The 26,692-nt window shown below is 42.3% G+C and overlaps 1 protein-coding gene across 1 annotated transcript; it reads left to right on the top strand.

The window, feature by feature from the left end:
* Positions 1-4,198: 4,198 nt before the first annotated feature.
* On the top strand, positions 4,199-26,348 carry smap2 (small ArfGAP2). Its single transcript, XM_072675938.1, has 10 exons — positions 4,199-4,948; positions 19,067-19,200; positions 20,488-20,573; positions 21,197-21,275; positions 21,370-21,429; positions 21,521-21,596; positions 23,464-23,573; positions 23,716-23,899; positions 24,826-25,124; positions 26,142-26,348. Exons 1-10 carry the CDS (start codon positions 4,846-4,848, stop codon positions 26,265-26,267), a joined length of 1,257 nt encoding a protein of 418 aa, XP_072532039.1. The 5' UTR covers positions 4,199-4,845; the 3' UTR covers positions 26,268-26,348.
* Positions 26,349-26,692: the final 344 nt, after the last annotated feature.

Below are 26,692 nucleotides of genomic sequence, written 5' to 3'. Positions count from 1 at the left end.
CCAATAACATATGGAGTCTAGTTTAAAGTAATAAAATAAGTAACCAATAAAATGAATGTAAAATGGCATTTCAAACATTAAAAAAATAAAGCATCCATGGTTTTTACATGTACATATAACAATATATATATATATATATATATATATATATATATATATATAAATAATTATGTGCTAGTTTGTTGCATGTGTTCATGTATTTTGCACAGTGTAAGCCACTCATTTTGATTCCACATGAATCAAAAATCTTCAAACTTCTCAAAATTCTTATTTGACTTATTTAATTTGTCTTGAACCGATGTACACATGTGAACGAAATAAATGTTACTATCAATGTTACTAAAGGCACATTTTGAACTATATTATATATTGCTGAAGTAAATTCACAAAAAATCTATTTCCTGAAAAGTGTGTAAGTGTATACGTGTGGCCATCCACATTATGTGCTTTAAGTGACTCCTCCCATAAACACACTCCACCCTCAGGGTCCCTCAGTGCATATATCTGGGCTTTTATTAAAGGTGTCAATGCACAACAATGCTTTCCACTGCTCCTCATTAGACCCAGAGCCACATCTGATCATTTCCCTGCAGCTCATTGCTAATAACTGCACTAAGGCCACTGATAATCACACGTTCACTTTAATTCGACATAGTTTGGCTCTTTCTAGCACTCTGGAGAACCGACTCCAGTCACTATACCCACAGAGGCCAGTCTTCTGCCAGTCCTCTACTGTTCAACCACAGTGTATATCAGATTACTAGATTCTTACCTAGGGGCCTCCTCACAGCTTTACCTTGTAAAGCTCCTTCTCTGCATTAACAGGACTCTATTGTATACTTGTTTTCATTTCTGGCGCCCTCTGTTGAGAAAATTGTGCCACTGCAGGTGGATGAACTGCCCATGTAACTGAGGACACAATGACTATCTTTGTAAGACCCCAACTTGTGGCACCGCAGTACTCACATCAATGCCATCGGCTCCGGGGGTTCCTGAAGGGCCGGGGGGACCGGGCGGGCCCTGTGCTCCTGGAGGACCATTCTGAAATGAAAATACAGCAAAACAGAAGCTCTCAGCTTTCCACTTTTAAAAAACCTGCATCATGCATGGGCTTAATACACTGTTATCCTAATGAAGGAGGGCAGTCATTGAAGTTTGGCTTATAGATATATGATTTAGTCTATTTTTAAATGTTTTTTGGTCCTGTTTTTTATGTTTTGTGAGAGTAATACCTCAAACAGAAATAGCAGCAGGCAGATTTTCCAAATTTGAGTGAATCCTGGCATATATACGGATATATAGGATAATTCATCAACATTTAAACAAAGGGCAAAAACTGCAACTATGAACTTCATGCCAAAATAATGCAATAATGCGTCTACACCAAAAATATTGTTGCATACTCTGAATTATAGACACGGCACACACAATAAAAAGTAAGGCTCATTTTTTTTTTTTTTTTTTTTACAGTGTAACAGTTTATGCTAATCATTAAGCTGCAATCTGACAGATAACAGTGGTAGAGCAATATACTGGGAAACTAAAGAAAGTTTTGGGGAGAGAATCTGATGTTGGGGGAGGGCGATGTTTACTGAGGCCTTGCACCACAACCCCCCTTAGAGACATCAGGTTGATTAAGTTTTGCTGCATACTGTATATGTATAGTGATTACAGTTAGAATCATCAACATTTACCATGTCATCAGAAATTATTCTTACAGTAAAAATCTAAAGATTCAATGCACCAAATCTTCAGTTCTGTAGATTTCCGTAGTGCTGGTTTACCAAATATTCCCATGTAGGTGTGATTCTGCTGGGAGCGCATTCAGGTTAGTAACAGCTAACAGAGAGTCTGAAAGGGGCCCTTGTGGAGTGTGTTTGCATGTGTGTGTGTGTGTGTGTGTTTGTGTGTTTCACTCACACAGCCACCACATTCCATTTGTGTCTAGGCCACATTTTGATTCCCCTTATTTAATTCACTCAATACTATAATCCTGTAAAATCCAATGTACCCAATAGTTATACTGAACTTCTTTAATTACTCAGGAATAGCACCTCAAGAATGTCACTGGTGGTCTAAAGGAAAGCATAGTCCAAAAATCCTTACAGCGTGATCTTTAAGCCACAATAAGTACCAATAATACACCAGCAGGAACAGTATCTGACTAACAGTTAAGTGTATATGGCCAAGCACCCATTGAATAAACCAGTCAACTAATTCTAGCAATAACACAATGCCTATTTTAAGCTTTTTTTGATCAAAGTGAAATTACACTTTTACACTATTGTCCCTCCCAGAAGCCTATGTATCTCCATGCCAGCCTCGGATCACCCAAACCATCCAGCAACAGCAACAGCAACAGCAGCAGTGAACACCAGACAACTCCACAGCCACACTCACCACTTGAGCCAGAGCCAGGCACAGCGTCTGCAGCAGGACCAGGATGGTGAAATGCCCAGCCATGGTGAAGGCTCACTTTTGGCTCCTCTCTCCTTCAGAACCACTGCTCCCAGGGACTGCTCCTCGCCTTGCCTCTCCTCTCCTGGCCTCTGAGCCCAGGACAGAAAGGTTCCGGCCAAGAGAAAGGTGAGTGTATGTGTGTGAGAGTATGTGGTGCCTGGAGCGGAAGAGAACATACACAGCTGCAGGGACCTGAGAGGGGGGATGAGAGGTGTAACCCAACTGTACAGCCAGCCCCTGAGAACTCAGGGAGCTCAGAGCCCAGCACTGTGAGAACCGGACAGGCCTGCGGACCCCTGAGGGGGTGGAGCATCAGCCTAATTATCATTCTCATGAATATTAAAGCACCAAAAGAAGCTAAGCTGGACAGACCAGCTGGGCAATTTCTGCTCTTCACTGTAAATGAAAAAAAGTAGAGAAGCTTTATTTTCAGGCAGTGATAAGCAAGTTTTTTAAAGCCATATAATTAGCACTGCTCAAAACCATTACGCGAAAAGGTATTTTTTTTTATATTATATAAAGTTTTTAATATTATTAATATATTAACAGTTTATTATTAATATATTAACTCCAATGACGTCCTAAAAACGTACTTTTTATGAGAACGGGGACGTTCTTGCGTCTGGGAACGTTGTGATGACGTCAGAAAAAAAACGTCCCATGAACGACTTCTAAATAACGTTCATGTAACGTAATTTTTTAACGTCCTTGTAACTTTACATAGTGGTGTAAGGATTCCCCAAAGGCATGATTTTGTTAGCTGAGTAATGACCTCAACAGGTAATACACCAGCCAAGAGCTCTGGGCGCAGTGCATCTTGGGCATTGTAGTTTTTTGGCAGAATTACTCAGCGCTGAAATACGGTAACTGTTGTGAGGGTCAGAAAGCCACTCTTTTCCTTATGTAGACACTATCAGCTTTTATAAGAACGATCACCACGTTTCATCCTGTTCAGTTCGACACGATTCTACCAATTCAACTAGCAGTACACTATTTAGACAAAAGTATTGGGACACCTGAGTATTCATTGGTTCCTCCGAAATCAAGGGTATTGCAGAGTTTATCCTGCTTGTGTTGGAGTAACTGTCTCTACTGTCCAGGCTAGAAGGCTTTCTACTAGATTGTGGAGCATTGCTGTGAGGATTTGATTGCATTCAGCGACAAGAGCTTTAGTGAGGTCCGGATGTTGGATGATCACCCCGCCTTACCCCAACTCTCCAACTCATCCCAAAAGTATTGGATGGAGCACCATCCATCATTCCAGAGAACACAGTTCCACTGCTCCACAGCTCAATGCTGGGGGGCTGAATACCCCTCTAACCCCTCTAGTGAGCGCAGCTTAACGTAGCTGAATGCATTGATTAGAAGAAGTGTCCGCAAACATTTGGACATACCGTGTATTTAAACTGATCAACATGGAGACTCACGTTCTGACAAGTGTAAGGTTATCATACGATTAAGATTTTTTATATATATAAAAATATATATTTTTATATATTTAAAGAATACTTCAAATTAGTTTTTTCAATTGTTATGAAGAGAAAACTTAGGGGGAACAAAATATTTATATTTATATATAAAAAAAGGACTAGGACCGGAACCCGCGACCCATGAGCGTTTACGAGACCCAGCACCTCCCTTGTGTTGCTATGGCGTATGTACTGCTGTGTCCCTCCAGCAGATGGCAGCATTTCTCCAGCTCTTGAAACGCGTTCACATAAAACCCCTTAAAGCAGTGATTTTACTACTTTGGGCGACTCCGGTGTGTTTTCATGTGTGTGTGTGTCGTTAGCTGTGGGTCTTGTTTTCCGTTTAATTCGCGATCAGCGTATATCGGCGAAGTCAAGCGGTGAAGTTTGAAGGGCTGCTGTTGTGGGTGCCAGCGGAAACAGGAAGACGGTCGCAGCAGCAGCAGCAGCAGCACCACCACCACCACCACCACCACCGCGTTGGCTGGCGAGAGAGGGAGACGCTGTGTCGCTGTGTTGCTGTGTTTCTAATGCGGCGGTGAGAAGTAGTAACGTTACGGGGAACAACAAGGACAGGCTACTTTAACGCCGAACGATGCCGTCTTGATATTCACAGCGTCGTTTGTTTGGGAGCCGCTCGTCTGTTGAAGCACAGCAAGCCCACATAACGGTTTCCTCCGCTCGGCTACGACACTCGCTAGCCGCTCGCAGCTAATTTGGACATCTCCCAGCCACCAGATTCAGCTGTGTTTACGTTTCTGCTGCTGGAGAAACTGGGCTTTCTCTCTCTCTCTCTCTCTCTCACACACACACACACACTCACACTCAAGAAGAGCTGCTCTGACATTTGATACCACAGACAGGCGACTGTTCGTAGGATTGAAGGAGAGCAGAGGTTAACCCAGCTGGCTGGAGAATGACAGGCAAATCTGTGAAAGATGTTGACCGCTATCAGGCTGTCCTCACCTCCCTGCTCGCCCTGGAGGAGAACAAGTTCTGTGCCGACTGCCGAGCCAAAGGTGAGTGAGAGCAGGTTTCTACAAGCCGAGGAGACAAATACGAGGTTTTTGCTTTCTCACTCCTGTGTCTGTGCATTTTCAGCCGATTAAATGAAAGCTAGGCCTTCCTAGGTAAGTTACATGATCAACTAGTCCGAGGTGTTGAAGGTAAGGGTGGGTGATGTGGCAGGAGTCTAGCATCACGATATTATATGAGATAATAATATGTTCAGTTTGGAGATTAATTAGACACACAAACACCATCCAGCTGAATGATCTGACTTTATTCAACATTTCTAGCAGAACCTATTATTGGGGATGTCGTCGTATCTAAGATTGTTCATGTGCAGTGGATGAAGCAGAGGCCAGCATGGAGGAGCCGCAGGTAGTCGCACAGCCTGAGCCTTGTGCCAGTCACTGTGTGTAAGGAGATTGGTGTGGTCTTCCTGCGTCTGCGTTTCTTTTGGGTTTTCCAGTTTCCTTACACCTCCCAGAAACACACACACACACACACACACAGTAGATGAATTGGCCATGCTGAATTATCTCTAGGGGACACTCCCTATTGGGAGTAAATGGCTGTGTGGTGTCCTGTGATTGACTGGTGCGCTGTTCAGGGGGTATTCCTGCCTTGCACCTAATGATTTGGACAAACCGCAGCCCTTACCAGGACGAGGTAGGTAAGAAGACGAACAAACAGATGGATGGATGGATGATTAAATGTAACTTTGATCATTTAGTGGAAGTAGCCCAGCGTTCAGCTCTTCTGGATACGTCACCAAACATCCATTTGAAATATTGGTCAAGTGGTTCTGATGCCGAGACTTGATTTTGCCAATATGATTTTGGTGATCCCCATACAGCCCTACCAACAAGCCAAGGAAGCAATCCCTCAGGCAGTGAATCAGTGCAGCACAGCTAATTGTAGGCCTTGTTTCACCGTGCCCAAGTTAAGCTAAGAGATTTACTGTGATGCATTTCCCATAATAGAGCTTCAGGTCCACTCTGTGACCGAAGAGATCCTGACTCTCCTTCTGATGAGTGAATTCAGCTACTTTAAGGTACACCCGTTGCTGACGCAGGTGTTCAAGTGCCCACGCACGCAGTTTGTGTAATCGCCATAGAAAAGCACTGCCAGTAGAACAGCGAGCTTTGGACTCGCTGTATATGAGCCTAAGGTCACCATGCTCAAGTCAAGCCAAGTGTCATCAGAGAGATGATAGAAAGCCAAAGTGGAGCTGTGTTCTCTGGAGTGATGGAGCTTCAAATAGTACCTTTGGGATAAGTTGGAGTGGGGCTCCAGAACTAATCCTCCAACATCAGTACCTGACCTGACTAATGCTCTTGTGACTAAATGCAGCCAAATCCTCACAGCAGTGTTTGAACATCTCCCTGAGGGGTTTAGGCTGCTTCAGCAGCACATGGTGACGGGTGGGAGGAACTGTTTATGGTGGTTTATTGAGTATTTAAAGATCTGTACAAGGAAGTGACATACCATGAACCAATTTTTACAAAATCCAGCACGTCCAAAAACAGGGCTGTTAAACAGGCCACTGCCAAAACCCCAAAACTGTTACATAACAGTTTTGACTAGTCATATTTACATACACCCAGCCAACTAGCTTAAGCTTAAGCTTTTAATACACACTGAAATACAACAGCTACTTTGGGAAAATGTGCTGTTTCTGATTCTTCTGTTTAGTTTTCAGAGATAATCTTTCTCCAGGATGTGGGGAAATGGCTTGCTACATGAACCGGGCGAGGAAACGAATGGGTATCCGTGCTAAAGGGTCATCCTAGCCGATCGGTTTCACCCAATAACTGTGCAAAATATGGACGCTGTGGTTTCAATTCCTTCCGTTCAATACAAATCTAGCCGGAATTGACCACCATGTTGTAACCAGAGCCTGCATAGTAGAGACCATGAGATCATTCATGAGCCCACCAAAAAAGGCAGCTCGTTTGTTGTGTTGATTCTAGGACCAAATCATAGGTTTTCATGGATGTGTAAAACTGCATCTGGGCAGTTGTTGTCCCGACCAAAGTCTCATATTTTAATATTTACTCCTCAAAGGAAAACTATAAAATGCTCAATAAATCCATTTTGTGGCACCCTGATAACCCTCGATTTTAGAGGAAGTGCCAGACCAGCAAATGTCTAGAAACTTTGACATAGTGTAGAAACAGTGGCGGGGTGCGTTGCACTGTGCTTCCTCTGCCTTTTGACAACCCACATCCTGTTCGTGTATAGAGGAGTTGTGGTGTTGTGATGCTTTACTTGTGTTTTGTGTTTTCAGAAAGTACACTCGAGGGGAAGGAAGATAAAAGTGGAACTGACAGCTGTCTAGAACAATGCACTTTTACTACATGCTGTTGACTAAACTGATCTCTGTCGGTTTACACTCGCAGTATTTCAGCCAGCTAGTTTCAGCTATAACTCTGCAGGACTGTCATTGACCTGTCAATCTGCTTACTCAGCTCTCTGTCCGGCCAGGCTGAGTAAAGTCCTCTGTTGGCCTGGAGGCATGGCAGGCCCTGTGCTTTCTTGGGGCCAGGTGTGTGTGTGTGTGTGTGTGTGTGTGTGTGTGTGTGTGTGTGTGTACACACTGCTCATGTCATTAATAGTCCTTGGGCCATGTGTACAATGACCGCAGGCCTTTAGGAGCGAGTGCCAAGTACCAGCACAGATAAGCAACCGGCTGTAGTTGGGAGAGCAGTTGGGTAATGCCATGCCGAGTCTTGACAAGTTTCGGGCACCTAAACTTCTGCAGTGACGTCAGAATTCAGTGTTGAGCTCCTAGTGGGATTAAGGTGAGGTAATAATGGGGATATTAGAGGTGTACCGATCATTGGGGCTCAAACCAGTCGCTGATCGACTTTCAGTGTGATCATCATGTCACAAAACTAAACGCGTCTAAACTAGGGCTGGCAAGTGATCAAAAAATAATATTCTAATTCATTACAGGCTCTGTGATTTATTACTTTAAATTAATCACATTCATCACTACAGAAGTGTTAAACATTTACAGTTCACATGAATTTTAGCAGATGAGCAAATCAATAAATGAATAACTTAATTAATGGCAAAACATAAGATTTATACATACCAGGCATTTTTACACATTGTTGTGCACCTTGACGGCAGCTTATGAGCGGTCTATAAAACCTCAGCTAGCACTGGTCTGCAGTCCATGGCTGTCCATTTTGCCATCGGGTTTGTAAGTCGGTCACAGGTAGACTTGCTTAGCTTGATCCAGTGTAGCTTGATGAGGTTGGCTGCTAGCTTTAGCATCTGGCACCGTGCTAGCTTGGCTATATATATATATATATATATAAGGTAAATGTACCTTTTTTTGGCCTCCATCATGTTATAGTGACCGGAACTGTAACTGATGCACCAAGGAAGGCGATTAATTAGTATTAATATTTTAAGGCATTCTTTTTTTCTGTGCTTAATTAATCAAAATCACATTGCATTAATTTGACAGCTCTAGTCTAATAATTACTGAACAGTTTAGAACTTAATAGATTACATCTAAATCTCCTTACCTCCAACTTTCTCTGCAGTCTCTCACTGATTCCGTCATCCCATCCACGACCTCACCCAAAGGTGTTCATACATATATATATATATATATATATATATATATATATATATATATATATATATATATATATATATATATATATATTCCACAGTTTTTGGTCAGTTCAAATGGTGGAACCAATCTGCCAATGTGAGACGTGTGTCTTGGGGTCGTGTTCTGTTTGGTTCAGCAGCAGCAGGTTGAAGGAGTGTATTGTATGATTCCAAGTTGTTTAGCAAAACTCCTAGGGGAAGTGTGAAATACCCAATCCAGGACTATGTGTTTACAGTTAGAATCTGAATATGAGCAGTAAACAGTTCCCATGTTTGTTTTATTGTTTTGGAGTATAATTCTGGGGGTTAGAAAGAAATGAGAGCTTAAGGAAAACACTTTCAGTATGTGATGCTAAAACTGTGTTAGTACCAAAACCATGATCATAAATAAAGTTGTGCAGTGTTCACACACACACACACACACACACACACACACACACACTGTGGCAGGCCTTCCAGAATTGGATTCAGGCCCTGAAAGCAAAGCGCATAAACATGAAAGAAAATGCTGGATTGATGCCACGTATTTGCAAAATAAATGCCTTTTGTTGAGGCTCCATGTGTTCTAGTGCCATTACCTTGGGACGTGGTTCTGTTCAGGATTAAAGCAAAGAGAAGTGCATTACACAGTGCGGTCAGGGAAGGTTAATTAGTCATTTATGTGCAAAACTCAGACTTTGAATTTCTGCATAGGCATAAAAGAAGAAGCTCTCGATGATGGATGTTGAGTGCAAAGCCTCCGTTTCCATTTGGGTGGCGGTTGGTGGTGCCAAATCCAGTTGAATGACCCAATCTACAAAACCTCTGATTCAGTCTAGCTAGGCCTGTTCGTTTGCAGCCGAAAGACGTCTCTCTTCTGAGTTTTCTGTGAAGTAAGCTTTGCAGTAGTATCAAGTCTTTGCATTTCCCTCCTGGCGATGTTACTATATAGCATCACTCCACTGTTAGACCTGATTAGCAACTCATGCTGCGAGGTGTTATGCTGTGAGATGCCATTCATTTCTTCCTGTTTGTACAGCACACTTTTTTTAGACCAGTTCTTTTGTATAAGAGATATAGTGTTATTTTTCAGGACTGTGTGACACGATAAAGACAGTGTCCTGTCCTAAAATGCTCATAAATATTGTGCAAGCCCACAACAGCAAGAGGCCTGGAGGTGCGAGATGGTTGTCTCCCAGGCCTGAGAAACAGTGAGGGGCTTGAACAACAGATTGTAGCAGTCGAGTCAAAAAATGTCTGTAGTTCGGGTAGCAGCAGTCTGTAGCGTTGCTTAGTCGAACAGTTAAACCAACGAATATGGCGTTCTAAACTTGACTGGCGGTTTATATGTGCATAAATATTGGCTTACTGTGCCACAGAGCGAGCATGTGAGGGGGAAGCCTCCCAACTGAATTAAGCAGACTATTGAGAGAAGCAAGGAACCGACGTGTGCTGGTGACCGGTAAAAAGTATCACTCGTGAGCAATGTTGGCCAGTACAGGCATTTGTTGGTAAAGGGGTGCTTTCCTCAGAGCGCGTCGGCTGCCTGCCAGTGCCTCATCAATGGCAGTTCGGGGAGAAGTGCTGGCTGGCTCCGCAAGTATCGGATGAGGTATGTTGAGCCCTTACCCTCCTAGTGTCAGGAGCATGGCTAGTGCTAGGGGGAGCTACGAATGGGTGAGTTCATTGGCAGTACCGTAGGAGTACATTCAACAAAGATTAAAAACAAATAAATACACAAACATATGTGTCGGAGCTGCCAAAGAACTTTCAGGAATATTGTTTGAAAGTATTTCGATATATTCAAATACTTGAATATAAAATACTAAACTAAAATATAAGAATAAAATTAATTCCCTGAGTCTGGTGGGCGTGGTGTGTGCTTGACTGGGCTGAAACATGCTAGGAGCTGCTGCAAGTGTAAGCATTTTGATTTGTGCTTTAAGTTGTTCTTTGAAGTTTTTCTTTTTTATATATATATATATATATATATTTTTTTTTTTCCAAATCTATATACAAAATATATATATTTTTTATTTATTTATTCACTTATTTATTTCCCCCAATATCGCTAGCCAGCTGCTCTCATGAAGCCCATGGCGGTTGATTGTTGAGACAAGATTTGAGGTGTTTGACTCATTTATAAGATTTATTTATTCATTTATTAAGAGCTTGACGCATTGATAAAGCTTTGATATTAAGGTCTGAGACTCTGATCGCTTGGAGTGCCCAAACTGCATGCGACTGTATTGTAAAGTTTTTTGGGAAGTTGTCTTATCTCAGCATTTCCTGTCTCAGCTTTTTCTTTTTAAAAGTGCTGCTGAGGATCTTTTGCTCTTCTGTGTTTCCTTAATTCTCAGCTGTGTGTGTGTGTGTGTGTGTGTGTGTGTGTGTGTGAGAGAGAGAGAGAAAAGCAAAAAAAAAGGAAGTGAAACAGACATGGTGAATAAAGGAAGTGGTTTTGCAGCTGACCTTTCCTGCCAGAACACCTCAGCACGGATGCTCATTTGCATTCTCTTGTTCCAGGGTTGTCATGGAGATATCACCCGGCAGGCTGAGGAGTGAACAGAGGATGTAATGAGGATGAGAATGGGGAGTGGACCGTCCTGCTGAGCCCCTCTCTGTTTTTCCTCTATGAGCAGTACATGTGCAGTTACAGATACACAGATATTCATTCTCTAAAGCTTGTTTTATTTGTGATGCAGAACACGTCCTTTACCGCATTACAATTTATGTACCAGATGTGCAAATGCTCACAAACGGCGGGTCTAGTCTCTGTAGAGAAGTATTGCCAATAGAAAAGTACTCTCTTGAGCAGATTATCATGAGTCTATTGGCACCATGCCTAATGCCAGGCATGGGCTAGAGGGGTATATAGTGGATCTGTGTTCTCTGGAATGATGGTGCTCCATCCAGTACTGCTCTTGTCGCTGAATGCAAATCAGATCTTCACAGCAGTGGTCCAGAATCTAGTAGAAAACCTTCCCTGGACAGTAGAGACAGTTACTCCAACAAATACAGGATGAGCTCTATTTTTTAACCTTCGATTTGTAGAAGAAAACAACAAATGAGCAGGTGTCCCAATAGTTTTGTCTTTGTACGAGGCGGCTGGTGGTTCACACATACATTACCGTGCATGTCTGAAAAAGGGGCTTAAGAGACTTTGATAAGAGCCAAATTGTGAAGGCAAAGCCGGTCTTGTGGGGTGATCCCGATACGCAGTGGTCAGCACCTACCGTAAGTGCTCCAAGGAAGGAAACCTTTTGAACTGGTGTCATGGTCACCCAAGGCTCGTTGATGCTTGTGGTAAGGGAAGGCTAGCCCGCCTGGTCTGATCCCACAAATGAATTACTGGTGCAGCTACTGAACTAAGTTCATGTTGGCTATGTCTTGTGAAGTCCATGCCTCGATGGGTCAGAACCATTTTTGGTGGCACAACTGGGACATATGTGGTGCATGTGGTTGCGTTGTTTCTTGTTCAGAAATCAGTCCAGGGTGAATCACTCCTTCAGCTTCAGCTTTAATGAGTGGAGTTGAACTGCAACTAGGCCGAATAAGCAGGTATATTTAAATGCATAGGTTTTATTGACGGTGTGTTTATTCTTGTCAGCTTTGGTTCGATTAAAGTGATCGCTGTATGACTGCTCTGTTCGTGCAGTTCGTTAGAGTAAGTGTGAACGTTGCCTTTCGACCTCTGGTGTGCACTAAATTAGCGAGCCTAGGCCCACCTGCTCAGGTAAACAAACTCTAGTGCCAACCACAGAGCTCTGGTGAGCCCATGCTTCTACGCTTTGACTTCTTCTGTCTGATGCTTTAGTTTAGCGGTGCCATTCCACACTACAGCGTTGGGATGCAGCCACAGAAAAGTTACAGTGTACTGCTTACACATGTCGTTCGGAGACGAAACGCAAAGCAAACCAGGACTAAACTGTAACAATGTGTCTTTCTTGCTTGGTCAGAATCAAGGTAAATGAACTACAAGTATGAATACACCCCAAAACAATAAATACACCTCCAAATAAGTGCAGAAAGATCTGTTATTCATGATTCACTTGTCAAGAATACAGTGAGCGAGCACAATGAGCAAGGCCATAGCTCAGGCTGGTTGCCACTGCTGATGAGATGTCATAACCGAGATATGACCGGTGGTGGTGTCCAGGTGTCATAGCAGCTTTGGAGATTAGCGTCATGGAGAGCACAGTCTGATCACAGGCTTAGCTCTGGCTGCAGGACAAATACATACGCTGTCCTCCTCTTAGGCGCATGCATGACGATAAATAGCCAGCATATGTTTACATAATTCAGGCGCTTCCTTATCTGAGAGGTTTTTTTTTCTGCTGAATAAACGATGAAGTCCATCTGCTAGACAGGATGCATGCTGGAGGTGTTCTGGGTCGTTCTCTGTCCTCTGGTTATTTCTAGACTGGAGAATCCCTTTGGCACATGGAAAAGCAAGCAAAGCCGACCATGGGCAGAATATTGAAGTGTGAGGATCCCTCTGCTCAGTGACAGAAACTAGGTCTTCAGTTCATGACTCCTCCACTCTCCCTCCGGTGTAGCCCGCGAGGTCGCTAGGATTATTAACTCTCATGGCTGTGCATGCGCCGAGCCTGTTGAGCCTGAAGGGATATGGGTTAATGCGTATTACAAGCAGGTGTGTGTGCTTGCTTGTGGTTTGATCCTGTGAGTGTGAGTTTGTAAAGCTTGGATCATATTGTTAGTGATGCACCAAAGAGAAAATGCCTAGCCATGTGTCCAAGTGAGATTATAATTAATATATATACACATTTTTTTTCCTCCCTGTTTTATTTGTGTTGCATTTTTAATGTTTGTTTATGCTTCATATGATTAGGTGTTAGAAACATTTGTGTGGAAATTTCATTAGACTTGAACACACTGTACAGCCATTGGATTGCAGTACAATGGCATTTAGTCTCCATATTTAACCCACCTGTGGCAGTGGACACACACGCTCACATTAGTGACTAGGGACAATGAACACACACACCCAGAAAGGTGGGCAGCCACCTTGGCGCCCATGGGGGGCAATTGTGGATTAGGTACCTCGCTAAAGCCATAAATATTGAAGAAGGAGGAGAACCCCTACTTCTTGTTTCTGGTCCAGGGGATTGAATTGACAACCTTCTGGTTCTGGTAGACCCTGCATCTCTAACCTCTAAGTCCCCCATTCACAACAAATGCATTAATAGAAGTGGTCCATGTTCCCTTGGAATTTTGTAATTGTTCTTGAGAAAAGTCCTAACAAAAAGTCTATTGATCACAGCTATGTTTTTATAATGACCAATCGTATTGTCTCCGTAAAATGACCAAATCCCAAATAAGAGATCATTGCTGAATGTCAGAATCTTTGTAAAACTTGAGTATATGGGTTTTGAGAAAAAGGAGGCCCATTCTTTTTTTTTTTTTTTTTTTTTTTTTTTTTCCCCCCTCCTGGAAGCTTACCATTTCAGGCATATGCAAGGTTTTGTCATGACAGCAGTGTGTGTGTGTGCTGTCTTTTGTGAGAATGTGTATCCATCACTTGGTAACAGGACTTTAAACAGTAGTGTGTTTGTGTGTGTGCGTGTGTTGGTTTATGTTTGTCAGGATCAGTGTTCGTTCAGCACACATTGTCCCTCTGAATCGCAGCAGGCGAATGAAGAAAAACAACTAAAGTCCATCCTGGACCTCCATCTGGACTTCCATTTCGTCCTCTTAGTTTAGTCATCTTTTTACCTCTCCATCTCTATATCTCTCTTCTCTTTTGTCTTCGTTTTTGTGTTTGATCCTGTGGGTTTAAATGCACCCTGGTGCTGAATTAGCATTTGTAGAAGTCACACTGGCAGTATATGACCAGTTTCTGAGCGTCTCTGAAAAATGGTATACGCAATAAAATTGCTGCAATAATCTGACTTCTGCTGAATGCCGTAAAAGTGCTTCTGGGTATTGCAGGGAACTGTCACAGTATTTCCTCAGACCATAAACTGTCCCTGCCAGGGCAAAAAAGGGAAGTCTCTAGATTTTTCAAAAACGACTTCTTGACTAGTTCACTGTTTTAATCTGTTAGTGTTGTTGCTTGAAATTCTGTGTGGGAGTAGATATTATTAAGTTCAGTGTCTGGAATGTCCATGGAAAACCTTTGTGGGCTTTGTGATTGATTTTGTAGTATCTGTAAGGATTTTGCTTTGGCGTAGTTAAATAATATATAATAAAATAAAAGCCTCTGACTTGACTAATTAGAATCTGCTTACATGGCACATGTCGGTGACCTACAGTAAACACTGCTGTGTCCTCCTTCAAAAGAAAATCTGGCACAACCAAAATTAGGATAACAAGCCAATTCTAAAACTGTTACATTTGAGATTATTTTCATTTATGCCCCAGAATAAAATTATACTCCGCCCACTAGCAAAAGCCTTCCCACAAGTAATGCTGAGAATGTGGTGTTTTTGATACTCGCAGGCGATTTTTCTAAGACAGTCTTTCACCAGGATCCAGATCACTGCCAGACTCTGCTAGGTGTCATAAAATCAGTTGCTACGCTAACCAGGGATAATGACTGTGGCTTTGTTCGTGCCCAAAGCAAGGTAGCTAAAGCCGGCAAAGTGAGCAGGTGCTAGGCTTAAAGATGACCCTTAAAGCGCAGTTTTAAGAAAGCACCGATGACCACAGGTCAAAGTGCCCCTCACGAAACCGTCATGGGTATTGGCTAAAAACACAGAGAGGTTGGTGTGTCACTCATAAGTACAGTAAGGTGTAAAGACTTGTTTTTGTATAACTGCTTTTGTTTTAGTGCCATGCAGATAAAATGTCTGTGTCACATATGACGAAAGCGTTCAGATATGGGCCACTTTTACCCGCTTTGTGAACGTAGTCTTAGAGATGGCAGGACTGTCACTCCCCTGCTGCATTCTCTTCACTGGCTTCCTGTAGCTGCTTTCCGCATCAGATTCAAAACCCTGACGCTGGCCTACAAAGCCAAGAACGGACCAGCCCCTCCATACTTGATGGCAATGGTCAAAAGCCGATCCGCAACTAGAGCCCTTCGAGCTTCAAGTACGGCTCGGCTCGACCTGCCATACCTCAAAATCCGTGGAAGACAAGCGTCCAGACTTTTTTCTGTCCTGCACCAAAGTGGTGGAACAAGCTTCCCCTGGGTGTCCGAACGGCAGAGTCACTCACGGTCTTCAAACTCAGACCGAAGACCCACCTCTTCCGAGAATACTTGGACGAATCGCAGAGTACTATGGTCACCTTATTGTCTTGTGTTTAGTAGTGTCTAAAGCTTAGAGGTATCTTTGAATTATTAGCCTATTCTAACTAGCTAAGGTTTTCTTGGGTAAATAGCAAAGCACTTTGTAAGTCGCTCTGGATTAGAGCGTCTGCTAAATGCCGTAAATGGAAATGTAGGACTAGAAATACAAATTAGGAGGCTTTTATGCACACAGCAGTAAAAATACATTGCTGAGATTGGTTGCGTTGGTAGAAGCTAAACAGAACCTCTGGGTATTTTAACTTTTACATAGAGAAATGAAACACTTGGGCCTAAAGCCTAGACTTCCTAGACTATCCAGTGGTGTGTCACCTCTGACACTACAGTTTAGTCCAAAGCCAGACTTAATCTAGGTTTGGGAATCTGATGTTTATGACCAGCAGCTATTGTACACTACTTCACTACTGTTTGGAGTCACAGTGCAGACATTTCTCAAAGATTTCAGCCCTTATAGTTGCTCACCAATACAGTCCACATTCTGATGATTAGCATGATGCGTTGCATCCCATGCCAGTATTCCTGTGGAGTGCTGTGTGATTTCTCCTGCTGATCCGTGAGTCAGCCTAAAATCTGCTGGACTCCACGTGGGAGTTGATCACAGGCTCACATGTTCTGTCGTACATCTCTTTTTTTGGCACGGCCTACCTTTCTCCGATAAACAAACACACATGCATTCACACTAACACTGCCTTGCATGCCATCATCTTCCAGGCAGTATCCTTCGGTAATGCCCCGCAAGCTGATTACCTCAGCCCACAAGCAAGGGTCAGACAGATAGAAAGAAGGGATCAGCGGAGAAAGACACGTTGAAGGGGAGCCAGAGCAGAGCTCTCTCTCTTAGTTGGACCTTGCCAGCAGTGCGTGTCCCTTTGGGGATATCCCTTTACCATGGTTCTCTGCCCTGTCACAATAACGAGCTTGATCTGAGGTCGGAGCAGTGCAGGAAAGAGCTAAAGATCACTCCTCTGCTTACTGCCGAAAGATCTATGCAGAATGGTTCCACTATAGTTTGTAGTTATGCTCACCACTGTCCTAAAAGTCCACAATGCAGGAGATGGTCATTATGGAACCCAAGCTATTGGTTGAGCTTGATGTGGACTGAAAACTTGGAAAGCACAGTGGTGGCACAATCCTATCTGTATCAGCAGATAATTGTTTAAAAAAGTGACCCACATCCCATCCCACACATTATTGACCGTCTTCACCTCCTGATTCCGACATTGAGCTTGAATTAACATGAAATAATAATAGTCTGATTTTCAGTTTTGTTTCGATTACTCCGATATTAACAGGTTGATATATCTATAATATGTTTTCTGTCAAATATGCCATTTTAGTAATACGGAGTATGTATTTTATGTTGCATGAATTCTTCAAACAGTCCTAATAAAACAATATGTGACCTGTACTCAGTGACGTCACTTCCCCTGATGGGAAATATGTGGAAGGCAGTGAGCTATGGCAAACTTTGTCTCTCATTATTCTGTATGAATAGTGTTTGGTTTTTCATTGTGATATTGAGGGGGTCTCATAAAATTTGTAATAAAAATAAATGTTGGATTTGATCAATTTAGATTCTGTTTTAGACCTGCTATATGGAATGGATGTTTCCATCAACTGCGTTTAAAGTAGATGTAGCGTATGCATCAGCAATACCAGATATGTGAAACTTTCCACTTGCATGCATACTGATATTATATCTGACTATGAATCTGATCAAATCCTTTGTCATGTTTAGAAAGATGGATTGATGGATGGAAGTATAGATGGATAGATAGAAACCCTTATTAATCCCAAGTAATTACAGCAGCACAGAAGTACAGGTACAATGAAGAGTAAACTAGAGTAAAGCAAAGTTAATAACACATCATGTTCACCAAAACAACCTCTATAGTTTTCCTGGACTGACAAAACAGTTTCTTCAGTTTTCCCATTTTGTCCAGAAGCGTTAGTTTGATCACCAAAAATGCAAGACTGAAAAAATGAACATTTCCAAAATAGGGCTCAGGCTAAATATGTTTTACATAATTGACTTAAATAAGCCTATTAATGTTTTCTGAAGGAAAATATTCTAAAATGTTCATAAAACACCAAGGGACAGTTTCACAGATTAAGACTGAGCCAAGGATTCCTGGGATTTCAGAAGGCAAGATACCACTGGCACTGCAGTTCAGTTCAAAGCTTTGCTTAATACCGGTTGGGAGAAACTAACCCTTAATGTAAATGTTCAATTCTTAAAAAAACAAGACAAAAAAACAACCATTAATTAGAGTAGAAATGAAGAGTACCAGCAGCCCTGGATCAAAATCTAAGCAAATCTGTTTATTCTCTGTATAAATTTGAATTGTTTTCAGGTTATGTTAAGGCACTGCTCTTGTTTTGGAGCGCCAGTGTTATTTTTTTATTTCTTTTCTATGTTTGTGTGTTCCCACAGAGATCAGCAGACAGAAATGTTGCCACAACACCCAAAAGAAATGTGACATGAGCCGGGCCATGCTGGTGCAGTGTGCTTCCTTCACAAAATAATAATGAGTAACGTGGTGCTGCCACCTAATGGCCAACATCGCTGTTCTGCTGCCAGGGCTGAGGAGCTTAGCAGTTCCCACTCAAGGAGAGAGAGAGGAAAAAAAAGGAGAGAGAGAGAGACAAGCTCCAGCATTCTCTTTGAAGCCTCCTCATGTCTTGGAACAGGACAGTTACATAATTTGTTTTAGGAGGGCAAATAAGGAAAAGAGACTGATCATTATTCTTCCCTCAAGCAGCTGGCGTTCCCAGCACACCCTCAGTAGACAGATGCGCTGCAAAAGCCCCACACAAACCCACAACTCCGGTCTGAGTCACAGCTCTCTCGCTAGGCTGAGGATAGTGTCAAGCACACTGGTCCTCCCACCAGCCTACGAAGAGTCATTCAGTGTGCTGTGTCGTGAATTGAGTCAGGTGAGGGAGGGAGGGGGGGTGAGATGGAGAAAAGGAGCAGACTTTGGAGTCCAGACTTTAGCAAAATCGTGACAAATACATACTCACACACTTGCTGTGCTCTTTCTCCATGTTCTCCGTACTTGCCAGTACACCATGGTGTGTAAAACTGAAAGCATGACACACTTCTGTTTCCCGGTCTATGACTGTACTCGGCCCTGATTAATCGGACTGCTTTTTGAGCCAAAGAAAGGAGTGAGAGTTTGAGTCATCTAGCATTGCCTGTGAATAAAAACACATGCAATTCTTTTTCTCTCATGTACTTCATCAGGTCCAAGATGGGCATCATGGAATTTGGGAATCTTCATCTGTATCCGATGTGCAGGTATCCACCGGAATCTTGGTGTACACATATCCCGGGTGAAATCTGTCAACCTGGACCAGTGGACGCAGGAACAAATTCAGGTACTCAATTTTGGAGTTGGCATCATACTCAAATAGGGAAAGATTAAGGGATCCATTTGTTTTTTGTTTGTCTTTTGTGTTTCCTCTCTCTGGGTCACTTTTGGGTCAGTTATGAGATCAATTAGGAGTCGACGTTTGTATGTACAATTTAATATGTGTACCAATGCAAAATCTGATCTTGCGATGCAAAAACGTGACATTATGCACCTCAAAAATCATGCTGGAACGCTGGGGCGTTATAGTGTCTGATGCAGTTGCAGTGTTTGAACATTTTAAGTTGGAAACAACCAGCATCCATCCCAGAACGTTCATGTTGTGCTCCTACTGTCTCTCAAGTCTTGTTTGATTAGTAGGCCATGCAACACAGTAGGGGTGGGGCAGTACACAAAGGTGTGGCTCACCTTGGCACAACCGATAACACCACTATCTGCCAGTGAGCTCCCACACCACCTGGGAGACTGGGGTTCCCGGTCTGGGTCACTATGCTGTGCTACACCACTAAGTCTTTGGGCAAGACTCCTAACTGCATTGGCCCCCTCTGTAATACGAGTAACCTTGCTCTGGATAAGAGCGCCAGCCAAATGCCATAAATGTAAATGTCACGTGTTGGTGTTCTCTGCTGTTTGGACAGCACAGCTTACAACACCCTACAACTGTCCAGTAATGTCAACGCACCGCCCCTGTCCGATCCCCTGTAATTTTGCGTTGAAGTAAGCTGGAAAAAGAAAGAAAAGGGTTGGGGGGTAGACAACAAGAGTATTGTTACCATAACGCTACTTATATACACACTACAATTCCCACAGTACCCTGCAAATCCAAGCCTTCTGTTGCTATTGGCTTACAACAAAGGATTTCTGGGTGGAACTTGTGCTTAGGAAATTTGGTTTCACGTCATGTTGATTGTGTATTCTCTGTGCAACTGTGTGTACCGAACAGTTGCTTTGTGGTACGAATACACCTATTGTTTCTTCCCAGACAACAATGTAGAGGCAGTTATCATTTTTCATATCTTTCAAATTTTGTTCAAAATAGAGTGTATCATTACAGCCAAGCCAGTGTGGTTTTACTTTTACATTTACTTTAGACCTGAAATTCCTTATCTAAGTACATTGCCACCTACAGATTTATCAGACTGACCAGGGACCTGTCTTGTGAATAGGCATTTTTCATGGCAGCATAGCATTACTTTCTGGATTCTGTTGGATATTTTGAATATTTTGATTGGTTCTATGCTCTAATGTATGAAGCTGCTGCTGGTTTTATTTATTATTATTGTTTTTAATGTAGTGTGTGCAGGAAATGGGGAATGCCAAGGCACGCCGTCTCTATGAGGCCTTTTTACCTGAGTGCTTCCAGCGCCCGGAGACAGACCAGTATCCTTCTCTGATAATGCTCTACTTGGCATGATTTGTACACATTTATATACTCAGCAGATACCGATCCCATCTTTGTCATTTTTTAATAGAAACACAGATACACAATTTAAGTTAGATGTGCTATGAATTAATGCAGGAAAATCACCAAGTAAACAGTTTTATATAATGTGATATTCTGCACTGATTTATTTAAAATAAATACATAGATGTCTGATTTTATAGTGTTTAATATGTTATGAAACAGTCTGACTAGCCTCCCTGATCATTCATCTTCCAGTTACTTAAAAGCACTGCAGTAAAATCACAGTGTGTGTGCGTGTGTGTGTGGTGGTACACACTCTGAACTGAGATCTTTGTTTTTCGGCAACTACTGATGTGAAGTAACTATTTTATAGTATACGGTTCTACATGCACTATTCAGTGCTGGTCTAAAACCAAAGAAAGGTGCACTGTGCTCCTGCTGGAGTGTTTTAACGATTAGGTTCTTTAAACAGCCATCATTTGAAGAGGGCACTTCACTGATAGATGGATCGATTGACTGGACTGGATCGAGACATTCCTAATTTTAATATACACTTGGTGTTTTATTGCCATTGTTTTCTTTAAGCCCTCTTGAATAGATCTGCAGAGTTGTTCATCCGAGACAAATACGAAAAGAAGAAATACATGGACAAATGCATTGACATCCAAGCTTTTCGAGTGAGTCTACACTTAACATAACCAAAATTCCTGTTTACTGGGTTGTAGTCATAATTAATTTAACATGTCTATTCTCTCTATTCACACTTTACAGAAAGAGAAGAGTGAGGCAGTAACAAAAGAGGCACCTGTTGTTTTTGAAAAGATGAAACTGGTTAGTTGTGTTTGTTGATGTGTATCAGACCATTTTAATTTTGAGAGAGAATTGTGCAGTGACCCAGTATAACTGTACCTTTGTCTTGTAGAAGAAAGAGGAACCTCACCAATTCAGGAACAGCCCAAAGAAACAGTCCCAGTCAGTAAATGACCTTTTGGGATTAGGTAATGTTTGTCCCTCTATCCATATTTACACTAAACAGGAATGATCAGTATTTTTTGCATGAATGGCTTCTGAAAAGTGTAGAATTTATGCATTATAAAAATAAATAGAAACAGCCATGTGATTACAAGCAGTACTGTACATCGCCATATTCTTATTAGTCAACTAATGGCTTAAACAATCATGGCTTAATGGAAAAACTAATATTTAATAACTAGTGAAATGTCAGTTGGTCCAGTTTTTATGTTAAATCTTGATGCAATGGACTGCTTTAGATCATTCCATGCTGAGTTCCTGACTTAGCCATTATGAAGTAAAGACATTTAAAATGTCGTTCTGTTGTGTATTTATTTTTTGGGTTTGGATCTTGATGACATTCTACATGTCTCAAACTTACCTTCTACATGTTTTATTACATTACACGCTTATTCTACAACAGAATACAAAAGTTTAAATTTTTTGTTACAAACTCCTACACAAACATTTCTGCTAATTTATTAGAAATCATATCAAAGTGTTCACACCCTTGATATGACACTCAGCCAAGGTGCATTTATGTTTCCACTGATATTGCCTGAGATGTTTCTGAAACTTAATTGGAGTCCACCAATTCCACCAATTAGACATGATTGGGGAGTGCCAAAACCTGCATATGTTAGGTCTTACAGTTGGCCTGTGCCATGGGGTCGAAGAAATTATCTGCAGACCTCAGAAACAGGACTGTGTCAAGGCATAGATCTGGAGAAGGGTACAGAAAAATTGTTAGAGCTTTACAGGTCTTAAAGACCACAGTGGCCACCATCATTCGTCAATAGAAGAAGATTGGAACCACCAAGAATCTTCTTAGACTTGGCCACACGACCAAACTGAGTGATCTGGGAAAGACCGCCTGGCCAGGGAGGTAAGCAGGAACCAGAGGGTCAGTTTGACTGAGCTCCAGTGAAACCTTGTGTAGATGGGAGAACCTTTTAGAAGATCATCAATTTTCTGACAGATCACCTTCATGGAACAGTGGCCAGAGGACCCTCTCTGGTCTGATGAAACCGAAATTGAGAACTTTTTGGCCTGAATACTAAGCAGCAAAAGGCACTGCACGTCACCTGGCTAATGCCATCAATAGCATGGTGGTGGCAGCATCATAATGTGGGGATGTTTTTCAGCAGCTGGGCCGGGGGGCCCAAGTCCTGATGGAAGGTAAAATGAATACAGTACACCGGGGTCCTAAAAGAAAACCTGCTCCCGAGCGCTCTGGACCTCAGACTGGGGTAAAAGTTTACCTTTCAACATGACAACAAAGGAGAACAAAGGAGTGGCTTCAGAGAAAGTATGAATGTCTTTGAGTGGCTCAGTCAAAGCCCAGAACTGAATCCAATCGAACATCTGTGGAAAGAGCTGGAAATGGCTGTGTACCAATGCTCCCAGTCCAACCTGTCTGATATGCCAAGAGGAATGGGCAAAAATGTCCAGAAACCAGTGTGCCAAGCTCTTTGCTTCTTTTCCAAGATGCCTTAAAGCTAGAAATGCTGCCAAAGGTGCATCAACCAAGTATTAGTCTAAGGGCGTGTTCAGATTTCTAACCCTTAAAAAATATTTTTGTTGGTCAAATAAAATGGCATTTTTTCTAAAAACCTGTTTTCACTTTTTAATTATTGGCAATTATTGTGTAGATGTTTGAGGCAAAAAAATGAACTAAATCTACTGTAGAATAAGTAACAAATAAAACATGGAGAAGGTGAAAGGGGTGTCTATAATTTCTGGCTTGACTGTACATTGTAAGGACAAAATGGTTAAAAATGCAATATACAATTGTATAATATGGCTATTCCTGGCTGCTCCAGTGTGATTTTTACATGGATGTCTTTTTTGTAGATGCTCCTCCAGTGCCTGTGGCAAATGGAAAGGCCAGTCCTGAGCAGAGCCCTGCTTTGGATCTGTTCAGCTCCTTACCTGCCGCCAACTCTAACTCGGCCAAGAGCACAGTAAGGGTTTTACTTGTACAGATTCTTTGTGAGACAAACTGTGATGTTTGGAGACGTGAACCAAGATTATACCTTGAGTAATGCAGATAGCAGTAGATGTGGCTTCGCTGAGGTGTAATAGTGTGTTATTGTCCTGCTATAGCCTGGCTCCGGATCCATTGCCAGTTCCATGCCCAAAGGCCGGGTAGCAGCTTCAGTACCAGAGAACCTCAGCCTCTTTCTGGACCCACCTGCCAAAAGTGAGGAGAGCAGCAAGAAAATGTCCAAAGACTCTATCTTGTCCCTGTACAGCAGCGTCACACCTCAGACTAACATGGCTGCTCATGGTAAGAAACCAGAACATATCAAAATAATTCATTTTTTACAACAATATAAAACTACTTTGAAGCCAAATAAATGTATACAGTGATTTTAATGTTCTTTTAATGTTCATCAGTCTTTCATTAGTAAGAGACTGATTAAAAAGCTGGTTAAGGTGTGTCCAGACTGATGAACAGAGCTGTAGAAGATTTAAAAAGACAGAGAAAGCTATGTGGCATTAAAAATGAAGTTATAATAAAATGTATATCCAGAATTCATTATATTCTAAAGGTGGAGATCAAATTTTTAAGGCAGATGCTTACCAAACAGGGGTGGTGGCATGATCTCGAAGGTGGTTCACCCTGGGCTCAGCTCAGCCGTTGCACTTTGGTTTTGCTAACCCTTGCAAACCCCAACTGCGGGAATCTCTGCAGCAGTGGTCTAAAAGTTAGAGAAACTGTCTTGAGACCAAAAGGCTGCTTGTTCTGTCACTGGGACCAGCATCCATGCCTATTTATGCTGTGTCCTATGGCACGTTGCTCCCTGTGCGCTGGGGTGGCCCTAATCACAAGGTCTAAAGTCAAAGTTTGTCACACACATGGTCATACACGGTACAAGTAGCAGTGATGCCTACCGAAAACATTAAGAAACATGAGATAAGTTGTGAAGGTAAATAAAGGATATTTTTATCAAATATAAAGATAAAGCAAATGTGTCAAATAATATATAATGAGATTATTGTTTTAACATGATTTGACATATATATAACATGACGTCAAAGTCATCAAATTAATTTGTAAGGCTTTCATGAGTTTAAAATGATTAAAGTACTATGCTAAGAGTTAGGAGCTGCTTCATTTTGTGTGTGTGTGTGTGTGTGTGTGTGTGTGTGTGTGTGTGTGTGTGTGTGTGTGTGTGTGTGTGTGTGTGTGTGTGTGTGTGTGGTCTGCAGCTGGCATGTACATGGGAGCAACTCCGATGAGCTATGCCCCTGCTGCTGGATATGGGCACTACCAGGCCATGCCTACCCAGCAAGGCATGATGGGAACCATGATGGCCCCACAGGTAAACATGCTGGGGCAAGGAGGCGTCATGGCGCAGTCAGCGGTGGCTGCCCCCAATCCATATATGGCGGGAGTGCAGGGGAGCATGATGGGAGTGCAGAGCGGTGTAATAGGAGGTGTGGGGGCACTCCCTCAACAGCCATACACAGTGCAGCAGGCCCAGCAGCTACAGTGGAACCTTGCACAGGTAGGAACTAACCTGCAGTGCTGAGTATGGGATTTATAGATATTGGTATAAAATAGTATGTTGTATAAATATATAACACAGGCATATGTGATTTAACACCAGTTAGTGTACAGACTGGTAAATATGAGCTGCATTACCTGCACTACAAAATATACTTAATTTGCTTCAGGTCATTTTCTTTAAGGTGTACCTTATTATCCAACTGTTTGCTTTCTGAGATTTCTTTTGCAATTCTGTGTTCCATGCTCAGCCACAAACATATTTAATAATATATGTACCTACATACTACACATGTATCTTTTTTTTGAAAACCCAGTTATGTTTACATTACGCTGATGTAACCTCAGAACTCTTACCCAAGTCTGGAATCATGCTAAGACTTAGTATAGTTTAGTATAGTGTCTAGAGCTTGTCCAGTTAGGGACCCAAACCCCAGTCTGGAGTCTTTGGACTCCAGAGTACTCTTCTTGGTGTGTGGCATTCTTGCCTGGAATCAAGTACTAGTCTACCACAGGGAGGGCAGTGTTATTACCCACTACACTTTAGTATGCTTTAATTACAGAAAGCACATTACATTGAATTTAATGCTGCTATGGGCTTTGCAACATATAGTGAGAGCTTACCAGGTGAAAGGGCAGCCTCCGCATGACTGGGTTAGTTTTAATGCATTGTTATGACAAAGCTTTCCTGAGTAAAGTCCATACCCCCTCAGCTTCTTTTTAGTAATCATACACTTAAATGAATAGTTCTACAAAAAGTTCCAAAAAGAACCATTTTGGTTCCATATCCTCACATTTGGTTTTGACTGAATTGTTCATAAACAATAAATGCAAGGTAGATGCTGTCAAATTTGATTAAATACTACCAACATTTGAAATATGGTGGTTTGTATCCCTCTCTCCCCTACACTGATGCATGGAACTAGCCTCGCTGAAAAACAGGGCAGCTAGTGAAATTTGCCTGCGTCAGTGTGCTGGACCTGCATTACAGGCTTGTGTGTTTGTGTTTTTCCCTTAGATGACTCACCACATGGCCGGTATGAACTTCTACGGTACCAACAGCATGATGGGATACGGGCAGCCCATGGGAGGGGCATCAACTCCCAACACCAATCATATGCTCGGCTCACACGTATGGAAGTGAGAGCGTCGGGCAGTGCTGAAGTTACGATGGGTGGGCTCGGGGGCACCGCAATAACCTGTGTAAGAGAATGGAGGGAAGTTTGCACACACTCTTCTTCATCAAACATTCAGAGACGCGTGTCCTCGGTGAAGAGGGAATGCTGTTTTGGACCATTTAAGAGGAAGAGTCTCTACCTCCCCCATTTTCACCGCCATTTTTCTTGATCGTTGTCGGCCCAGATGTGACAAGGCCCAGGTGTCCGCCTTCTGTTTCCTTTCCGACATCGTAATCTGGGCTTCGCTGCTCTCTAGCAGCTCCACCTTACCCACAGCATCGGTTTCAGTTCCTCTGACTACAGTATCTACAGTATCTTTCAGTTGCATGTGGGTGAAATGATGTACCTCAGTAATTGGGTTGCGTATGCCCTTCGAGATAAGCGCTGATGC

Source organism: Salminus brasiliensis, chromosome 3 (genome assembly GCF_030463535.1).
Source record: "Salminus brasiliensis chromosome 3, fSalBra1.hap2, whole genome shotgun sequence".
NCBI lineage: Eukaryota > Metazoa > Chordata > Actinopteri > Characiformes > Bryconidae > Salminus > Salminus brasiliensis.
Note: the sequence above shows the minus strand (reverse complement) of the source record. Positions and strands in the feature narration are given on the sequence as shown.

Coding starts and splice junctions, on each gene's coding strand:
- smap2 (XM_072675938.1), top strand. CDS start 4,846: ATGACAGGCAAATCTGTGAAAGATGTTGACCGCTATCAGGCTGTCCTC. Junction 21,276..21,369: donor TTGACATCCAAGCTTTTCGA/GTGAGTCTACAC, acceptor CACACTTTACAG/AAAGAGAAGAGTGAGGCAGT. Junction 21,430..21,520: donor TTTTTGAAAAGATGAAACTG/GTTAGTTGTGTT, acceptor TTTGTCTTGTAG/AAGAAAGAGGAACCTCACCA.